Source organism: Zingiber officinale, chromosome 7A, assembly GCF_018446385.1.
Source record: "Zingiber officinale cultivar Zhangliang chromosome 7A, Zo_v1.1, whole genome shotgun sequence".
NCBI lineage: Eukaryota > Viridiplantae > Streptophyta > Magnoliopsida > Zingiberales > Zingiberaceae > Zingiber > Zingiber officinale.
The window spans coordinates 75,264,920-75,274,874 of record NC_055998.1 but is presented as its reverse complement, the minus strand read 5'-3'; the positions used below and the strand labels follow the sequence as shown (position 1 = coordinate 75,274,874).

Sequence of the window (9,955 nt, the reverse complement as noted above, 5' to 3'; positions counted from 1 at the left end):
TATATCGAATCATTTCTTGTTATTTTTTGTGAGGAAGTATCGACTTTCACATTTTTATGGCTAACTTTTTTTTATAAATTGAAAATATGATTTGAAATGTTTAAAAGAGAAATTTGAACCCAAGAAGGAAAAAAACACTTAGTTACATGTCTTTAAATCTCTTATCGCATTCGATTCCATCCCATGGCATCACGTACACTTTGAGAATTTGAGTTAGTTCATCGAAAGAGACCTTAGAATCCATAGTAATTACTAGCCAATCAATAACAATGAATTTAACCCTTAGGTTTGAATTGCTAGTCAATTATATTGATAGTGATTTTCTGAACTTTTTACTCGTATCCTCATCGCACTATATGGAAATTAATCATGCTTGATGTCCGATCTTAATTTCAAAAATAGACACTCAATAGTAAGTAAGTAGATATGTGTTCTAATGATAAGCAAGCTAAATTAAGGACTTTTAGCCAAATGTTAAAAGTTTGAATTCATATAGTTAACAATATTATTTGAAGAAGTTTTTAAACCTTAATCGCATCACCCATCACTATATAAAAACTAGTCCAAATGTTTTGATGTTAATTGCAAGAAGACATGAAATGAATCCAATTTGCTAATTGCTTGCTATTGTTAATTACTTGTCTTTGTCATCTATCCTAAAACCGTGTAATGATGTTATTGCTAACTAAAACCATCTTCGGAAATTTTTTAAAAAAACATGGGAAAAAATTGCATAAAGAAAGTCATCCAAAAGTTGATTAAGTAATTTAGATTTTGGCAATATTATGAGAATGTAACATCATATGTAGAAATATATAACATTGAATTAGAAACATATAACATCAAATGTAGAGGACAACCATGTCAATGACCATGCCTTTATTCAATTGCTTGCTTCTTTATCCAATTTGCTGATGGTGTGCCACTCAAAAATCTATTTGATCCAAATGAATTTTTTGATTAGCAAGCGTGTAGGGTTTGAATTCATACAATGACATTATTAGGAGAGATTGCAAAATGTTGTATGGGAATATTTCGTAACTAAAACAAAAGGTCGATTTCATTATTTCGTAGTAAGATAACTTTTTAGGGTTTAGGGTATGAATGAATAATGCATAATGTGATAGAAGGACCACCATGTGACTTGTCCAACTGAGTTTAATTTGGAAGTATTCATTTTAGATCGGGTCTCTCATACACTAGTGTGATCATTCATATCGTTTTCCACATTTTTGTCTACTTATGGTGGTAGGATCACATTGCCTAGCCCTTCACATTCGTTTGATTTTAATTTAAAATAAAATGAAAAAAGGGATTGATTATCTATGTTAATTATATTTCTTCAACTTGTTCATCTAGACTCGGCAATCATTTTTAAGATCTTTGTTAACTTCACAATCTTTTTTCTAATGCTTGTCACTTGTTTGTCTTGTTTGTTGGCTCAACTCGACCTATCGTATCCTAAGCTTTCGTTAAAAAAAAAGGTTAGATTGGTTCCCTCTTGGTGCTCAACCTTGACGTCTCGATGTAGGGTTGTAAATAAGCCGAGCCGAGATTTCGATGTTCAAACTTGTTTGATAAGGTAATCAAATCGAGCCGAGCTTAAAATGAATCAAGCTTTTAAAATGAGTGTTCAAGCTTGACTTGGTTTATTTTTTATGAGCTTGAGCTTATTTGAAGCTTGACTTGAGCTTGAGCTTGGTTTGTTTAGATGTTATCAAGCTCTCAATTCAAGCTTGGTTGAGTTTGATTCGAGCTTGGTTTGTTTAGATGTTATTAAGCTCTCAATTCAAGCTTGTTTGATTGTTTTAAATTTTTAGTTATTTGATTGTTATTGAGCTTGATAATTTAAATTTATTTATTTTATTTTATTTTATTATTTATTTAGTATATTGAAAAGAGTTTTATGAATATGGTCCGTGAACATTGTTCATGAATGTTGTTCACGAACATTGTTCACGGACGTTAAAGAACTGAACACATATGTGTTTAAGCTTGTTTGTTTAGCTTAACGAGTTGTTCAACCTTTTTTATTTAATTAATTTTATTTATATTGAACGAACATAAATAAATTTTTACCAAGCCGAATACCAAACTTGTTCACGAACGTTTAATTTATTTACAGCCCTACCTCGATGCTTTATTAATCCAAAAGGTAAACCTTGCTTTTATGTAATTATCATGGTCAACTACTTATATTTCGTCTTAATTATTTAAGATAAAATATATTTGTTGTATTCCTCCCGTTATGAGCTTACAAGAAAACTACAGCATGAACACTTTGTTCACCCAACAAATTGGCTTTGTTTTTACACAATATCGTCATCCTAGGCAAGATTAATTTAGGATCTAGATTAAATCGATAGGATCAAATTGGTCAGAAAGTAAATTTGGGATATGAATTGAATCGGTAGGATCAAATCGGTAAGAGTAAGATAGGTAGGATCGGATATTAATTCCATTGTTTCGAACACTAAGGGTTGAAAAAAATCTTTTAAAGACATGTTGATTCAATAAAATATTAGGAGATAGATATTTAAAACTCATAATTTTAGAGAAAGAAATGAAAAAAAATATTTTTAATGATCAAAACTATCGAACATCAACTAAATGAATGTTTTAAATTGTTTCACAACCCTAACGATGCAAGAGATGAAAAATAACCCAAATACAATGATGAAAATTGTTCAAAGCATCCAAAAAAACTTTAAACGACATATTTTTAGACCTAAGACTGTGGTTTTGAATTACATCCGAATGTAGATTTCTGAACGAATTTTAATTTGATGTATTGTGTCTCATGATTCAACCCGAACAAAAAATTATGACATCTCAAAATTTAGAAGCGTGGGATCATAGAATTGTACTGATCCTATACGCTCACAATGATCCTACTTCAATTTCACTATAAAACTCGATCTCAATCGATCCTAAATTGATTTAGTGCTTCCAGATCGTACAATCCGAATCGTAATTTTACAAATCATGTGGCAATCAACATCATTATTATCAACTATCTATATTTATCCCAATTATATAAATAGGCTTGGTATCTTATCCTTTTTAAGCTATATGTAAGTTTATCTTACTCGCGTTTGTCTTCCTTAATTAGGGATAACAAAGAGGTCAAATGTTTTCATTCTTACTATCAAACTCCAACTCAAACACCATCCAATTTCGATAAATAAGCTATTCAAACTCAAAGTCTTTAATAATAATAATAATAATAATCTTCTGTAAATTCTTTATCCTAAAAGCAATAAGGAAAAAACCAAAAACAAAGAAGAAATAGCTTTCAAAAAGGTCACACAAGCTTAAGCATTGTCCTAATCTTTGAGAGTGTGATAGGAGACACCAAAACTTCAAAACTAGTTTCGAATGTATGATCATGTCTCCTCCTTTTTATAGTAAAAAACTAATGACACTTATCCCAGACACATAATCTCTTACTCCATTGACAAATGGCAGGTGCGGTGGCATTAGTCATCGTCCCTTCAAGACAATAGTCTTCCAACCGACTAGACACTACAGCAGAGCGTGCATCGCACATTAAGGCCCATGGGTCTGGCCCAACATTAAAATGTAACTCTTACTCAGGACCACAGGCCAGGCCGTCCCAGACCCACTTCATTCAGCAGAAGAACAAATGATTTAATTCTACGTCATAACTGATAAACAAAGATAAATATTTAACACCACTACGATCCATACTCTATAATTAAAACTTAGCATCAGTATTTAAACCACTAAGAAATATGTCATGTTTACAATTCAAAATGTCAAGCCGGTAACTAAACCGTGTTATCGGATGGACATAACAGAGGTCATGTACCTTGAAATAAACCCTAAATCGTTATACGGTATGCCAACAAACTATTAAGTTTAAACAGAGGTCCATCTCTTAATGGAGACTATTACCCTTTAGAGTTGAGCAAAATGAAGCCTACTTTTCAACCCAAAAAAGAGTGGCACTATTTTGAAGTGAACTTCAGCAGTAAAACATGACATCCTTCACTTGATCTTTAACTCGGGGAAAGAATTGTACTGGGATAGGCGCATCTCTCGTTTGACTCGGACCTGAATCAGTTTCAGAGGATTCGCCCTCCATGTAATAGCGAGCTCTAAATGCGACCAAGTGAGCATAATATGCAGGCGGAACTGTAAAGAGATGAGGTAGATTTAATTGCTATGAAACACTAACACACATGAACGACATAGAAGGATTGCAAAACTTACCAATAGAAACTGAACGAGTACACCGCGCGTATCTGTTTTTTGCAAGAACAAAATGAAATTACAAGCAACAAAAGAAAGACTTGAGAAGAAAAAATGAAAGAAATATAACATGAGAAATGCTAAGTACGTGTAACACAAGTTGTTAGTTAAGGTCTGCAATGCATTTGCGGAGAATTTGTTTTCGTCCAATAAAACATGATAATGAGTCGGCTTGCTCGTACCCTGTTATAAGAAAAAAAAACACATTACAAAAACATTATATTCGTAGAGACTTGAAAGCATAGTATCTTGAGGGCTTCATAATGGCAACCGATCATGCCCTGGGAAGTAGTGTTGAAACCAGTATGCTTTTAGTATGTTTCACATCAAAGTAATTCAATCAGTACCTGTATCCCAGCATGACTACATAAATAAAAGTCGAATTCTGTTGGATGACAAATTTTACGATCGACAACAGTACCTAGGAGTAAAAAGATTATAAGTACAAAATCCCTGAGACAATTTTTGAATCAAATGCAACTAACCAGGCAAAATATTGCCACTTCTGTCCGTCGATCCCTGATTTCCATGGACTTCCGGGAACAACCTTGTGTGATGTCGCTTCTGGACTACAATAAACGTGACTGGCGGAAGATATCCCTCTTGTAAAGAAGCACAAGCCTGATTTCATGATCAGAAACAACAATGCAAATGTCATACAAGAATAATGATAAAGGATTGATAAAAAAATAAACCATGGGAAAGTACCGAACCTTTCTTATAGCATCCATTTCATACAGCAACACTTGGCTAAATTGCCCTTCGCTGACCCCATCCCTGCGGTAAAAACATTCTTGATTAAGAAATCACATCACAACTATTGGTTTCAATGGATCTAGGCCAACCTATAGAAAATTATTCTTCCAGGTTTTTGATTTGTTGAGCGGTAAAATGCTATCAGCAGTTCGCTGAAAAAGAACACATGTTTAATATCAATCTCACTAAAATTTATACAAACGAGAAACAACAAAAATGTACCGTATCATCCCGCCAGGGGTGTGTCCTTTTTTAGGGTCTTGATCAACATTAAATAAATCGTTGATTATTTCTTGTCTATGCTGTTGGGTCGAGAATAAACCTCTGTACTTGGAGATCTGAGGCCAGTCAATCGAAGCTACAACTGCAGCAATGGAAGACAAAGAATCCTCCCCCGGAGAAGGGTGTGATACATCAGCCCCAAAGAAAATTGTTGGTATATCACTTACAAGAGGTATCCTCCGGTAAATGGCATCTTCAAGTACTGTATTGCGTCCACCACACTGCTCAATTATATACGAAAGAGGATTAGCATACAGGCAGATAATTAGCTAATAATCATGGTCAATCATAGTGGACACAATAATAACAAACCTTAACATTGATCTTCAGCGAGACATTTTCCAAATATTGTTTGTTGCATTTAGATACCTGCCTTGGATTGCAACACTGTGACACGATACCGAGCTCAGTTTCACAAATTCTCTTGATATTCCCTGTTCATCCATCATAGATTGAACCAAAATCAGACAACAAATTTTTCAATACTTCTAAGGATAGTCATTGGGCAAAATACCGTAATAGCCCTTCATCTCTGGTAAGATCACAATCAACAACTGGATGTGCTTCCCTTGAATCCCAGCTCGTTTAAATGCTTCAATTGAGCTATTGTTAACGTCTCTCAAAGCAAAGTCTAATCGATCAACACGAGCAAATTTGAAATTGACAAAAGGTGGCTTGATAACCTTTAAAAAAATTATGTAGAATCAAATAGATTGTATAAATGTCAATTAAGAGAAAATTATAGTGATTGACGTGAAGCATCCATACCATTCCATTGTTATTACACATGCCAATCAGTTCTTGACAAAAGTTAGATACTTCCTCCTGTCTAAGTCGTGACGCGAAACTCAAGCAAGTCCAATAATCAACAGAAGCACCATTCACCATTTTCTGAGAAGCAACACATAAAAGATGTATATATCAAAGTGCAGATAAGAACAAGAAATCATTAACAGATCTAATTGATTCCTTTTTTATTTGTCAGATAATACATTCTTATAAAAAAAACATTGAAATTGAAAACTCTAAAAATTTTGATCCTATTAAAAACTAATGACAAATTGCTAAAATTACAAGCAAAATAAAACATGTTACCTTGTTTATCATGTTCCACTGACCGACAGAAGGATTGCAGGATTTTTCTCTACCAGAGTCATGATACATTAGCTGCAACATTCAAAACAAATACATTGAAATAAGTTAACTATAGCATTAGTAACTAGTCAAGAATTACTACACAAGAGTAAAATATTTAAAGGGAGAATACCCTTGGAGGAGGTAGAACACGAGCTTCTACAGTAGTGAGCTCATACTTCATCCTTAAACCAAATTCCTTCGTGAATAAATCATTATTGTAGTTGTTTTGTCCAACCATCTGACAAATCATCATCATCATATAGAAGTTACATGAACAAGAAGCATCTAAAAGTTTTAACTTTACAATAGTACTTTAACGAACAAGAACAATGTGTAGTATCACAAACCTCACGAATGCTACGTTCTCTGTCCACCGGCCTCTGGCATGTATTTCTCAATATTGCGGTTACCTGTCCCTCACTTAGCTTTTTTGAATAGCGTTGTCCCTCAACAATTGCGCAAACCTGGACATCCACAGATCATTCAGTGAAGAACATATGTTTGAGAAAATTAGCAAATCATATATGTACCTCCATTGGTAAGTAGGTTGGTTTGCTCTCACTACCAGCCAGGAGGCAAGGCCATGAAACACACATCAAATTGTAATTATACCGTTCCTTAAAGTATTGGACCACTGATATCTCAGTTTGTGTTTCGCTGATAGGAAACCTAGAGAACGAATTCCCTTAATATAGAAACAATAAGGATGAACACAGAATTTCTCAAACGATTATGGAGACCGGTACTGTACTTTAGTTGTCTCAGTGGCTCCTTTGTCAATCCATTGATCTTGTATCGTATTCTTAAATCTCTTCTGTGAACTGCCTCAACTCTTACTCCACGTATGGCTCGCTTGACCTATCAATTTCCAGGAGTTCATATAAATGATAAAATATGTAGCATCAACAAAATCAGACAAATGCAGCAACCACAATTAAGGAATCAACGAATAACTGGCAGCAATAAACAACTTTACTGAGAAAAATAAATGGAAGTTTATGACATTTCATAGTAGATTGAAATATAAAAACCTTAGCTCTATCTTGATCAGATAAGGTCCTTGAAGTATCCCGCAGATTAAGATACTCCATTACAAATTCAACAACGTTCATGGGCTTATAGAAAGATGTTGCAGAGATATCTGCAGAGAGAAACATGTTATCTCAAAAGGTAATGATAACCCTAGCAATATGGATAACAAGGAAAAAATAAACCCGTTAGGATCAATTAACTGTTAACACGAGGTATCATATCAAAAGACAGGATATATAAGCCTTTCGTTCAGGGTTTTCTTGGACCTCTCCCAGACACTTAATCAACAAAAAATGAAGTAAAGTAATACAATTCAGATGACATGTTACTGAAAACTTTAGTCGCAAGATTACAACCCACCTTATATAATGGAATATACCCTAGATGAATTGATAGTTTCCTCAAAACAGATAAACAAAAGAACACTTCCAGCAAGACTTACCTATGTTCAAAGACAAGCCCATTTGTGTTGGTCGAAGACTTTGATAGTAGCCCCTCCAGCATTCTAAGCCTTCTCCAATGGGTGCCCGATGCCCAAAACTCGGGGAAAAGAAGGACCGTGCTACAGAAGTATACCTGAAGCAGAACAAGTTGCAACGAAAATAATATTAACAATAATATAGTACTTGAGAAAATTGTACAGAAAGAAAAGGAAACAGAAGTACTTGGTAGATGGAGACTCCCTAAGAACAATATCAAGGGCTTGAATGACTTCTTGAGGCGCCTCAAACTGTCGACCAGCTAAAAACTCCTTCAGGTTGTGTATGCTTGCGTTTCCAGCAAGCTTAATAATCACTCTAAATTCCTTGGCCTTCCTGAAGAAGAGGAAAACCACACGATTTTAACAAATACAGTCAGCATAAAGCTTCAGTTGAGAAACAGTACCTTCCATCATTTTCAGGCAGTGAAACCGTGAACTCCTTTGACTCAAAAGGAAAAGTACCAGCCGTATACAGGCTCTTCCTTCCATCATAAGCTGGCATTCTCCTTCCCAAGGCTTTATCCTTATGTGCCTTGACAAGCTCAGAGATGATTTTTCTATTGGTAGCTCTGGACACTGATTCGGGCACTATACTCACCTACAAATTCAGAACAAGGTATTCTCGATCAAACGGGAAGAACGATGCATAACGAAAGAGAAAAATAGAAACTTACATCATAGTGGAAAAGAGTATTGTCGGCGATCTCGACAAGGAAATGGTTAGCCCTAACTAAGCACGGCCTTCCGACGGTGCCGAAATCCGGCCGAGCCGGATGCCTCATACCCTTGCTAGAGGCCGGAGGCGCCGCCGGCTGAGGAGTCTGCTCCTTCGCGGGCTCGGCGATCGTGAGATGCCGGAGTTCCTCGCCGATAGAAGAGGACGAAGGCGAATCTGCTGCTGTGGCCGTCGGCGAAGGACGGTACGATGCGGACGGAGTCGTCGACGATTCCTGAGAGCGAGGAGCCGGAGCATATCCGCCCCTTCCTCCGCCGCCACGCGATCTGCCGCCGTCAACAGGACCCCGACCGCCCCGTCCACCGCCACGGCGACCACCTCCATATGCTCCTCGTTCGCCGGACATTGCGAGAGACGGGCTCGTACGGGAGCAGGAATAGCAACAAACCAAAAGATGCTGGTGAAAGTCTGCACGAAGGGGCGGTTGGGCTTCTACTAATAAAACGTCCTGAGCCCCGCACGTTCGGAGCGAGTGGGAAGGTGGCTCCGGTGATGGACGGTCCTAGCTGTCTGATTTTACTCGGCGGACGGCGACGATCGACCTATATGTAAATTACCCATTTTACCCCTGTCCGTTCAAATCTTTTCCTTCCTCAGCAAGGCACAGCGTACGAAGCTGGCACAAAGAATAATAGTGACGTGATGGCCGTCGCGAAAACGCTCAATTTTCATTTTGCTCCCAAATTATAGCAAACATAATGTTTTCACCCTCTAAGGTTTCCAATTTTGCTTCATCTTGCCCCCCGATAACGATGGCTCTATTTGTATCAATCGATGCCGAGTGCTGACTGCAATAATCTGAAATTTCAGGAGAAATCTGGCATTTCCTGAAACTCCAAGTGTAAGCAAAACAATTCTCCAAACTTTGAGGATCAAATGAAAAAATCATGCCTTGTAGCCATTTAAAGCTTATGGATCTTTCTAGAGAAACGAAAAAGTGCTTCTTTAAGTTGCGTTTGGGCTGCTCGGTGAGGTTACTATTTTGATTCATTTTAGTTATTATTATTATTATTATTATTATTATTATTATTTATAATTTATTTTTATTATTAAAAAAATACTTATTTAGTTTATATTCATTGACTATGGCCCACATAAAAATAGATAAGTCAAGTGGACTTGTGGGACCAAAAATACCAATAAACTTAAGTGTTAAGTAAGCAAGAGTCAAGGTCAATACATATTTAGTATTTATTTGTTGACCAATAAATTTGAAAGTAAAGTGGACTTGTTGACTAGAAAAGCAAAAAAGCTTG

At 36.1% G+C, this 9,955-nt stretch overlaps 1 protein-coding gene across 2 annotated transcripts; it reads right to left on the bottom strand.

Moving 5' to 3' along the window:
* Positions 1-3,715: 3,715 nt before the first annotated feature.
* Positions 3,716-9,126, bottom strand: LOC122001550 (protein argonaute MEL1-like). 2 transcript variants are annotated; one of them, XM_042556350.1, is made up of 21 exons: positions 8,638-9,125; positions 8,368-8,561; positions 8,148-8,297; positions 7,925-8,058; positions 7,482-7,591; positions 7,202-7,308; positions 6,981-7,119; positions 6,798-6,914; positions 6,581-6,688; positions 6,409-6,480; positions 6,082-6,204; positions 5,828-5,996; positions 5,626-5,747; positions 5,254-5,534; positions 5,121-5,183; positions 4,989-5,052; positions 4,761-4,896; positions 4,623-4,696; positions 4,364-4,458; positions 4,237-4,268; positions 3,716-4,158 (listed from the first exon to the last, which is right to left on the bottom strand). In XM_042556350.1, exons 1-21 carry the CDS (start codon positions 9,043-9,045, stop codon positions 3,989-3,991), a joined length of 2,868 nt encoding a protein of 955 aa, XP_042412284.1. In that variant the 5' UTR covers positions 9,046-9,125; the 3' UTR covers positions 3,716-3,988. The 2 variants fall into 2 exon arrangements, with proteins under 2 accessions (XP_042412284.1, XP_042412283.1); XM_042556349.1 differs by having other exon boundaries at positions 4,237-4,458; positions 8,638-9,126.
* Positions 9,127-9,955: the final 829 nt, after the last annotated feature.

What these genes read in the sequence shown, in the direction of transcription:
- LOC122001550 (XM_042556349.1), bottom strand. Translation starts at nt 9,045, where the DNA reads ATGTCCGGCGAACGAGGAGCATATGGAGGTGGTCGCCGTGGCGGTGGA. An exon ending in ATACTCTTTTCCACTATGAT is followed by an intron (nt 8,562 to 8,637) that starts GTAAGTTTCTAT and finishes CTGAATTTGTAG; the next exon opens with GTGAGTATAGTGCCCGAATC. An exon ending in TGTGTAATAACAATGGAATG is followed by an intron (nt 5,997 to 6,081) that starts GTATGGATGCTT and finishes ATTTTTTTAAAG; the next exon opens with GTTATCAAGCCACCTTTTGT.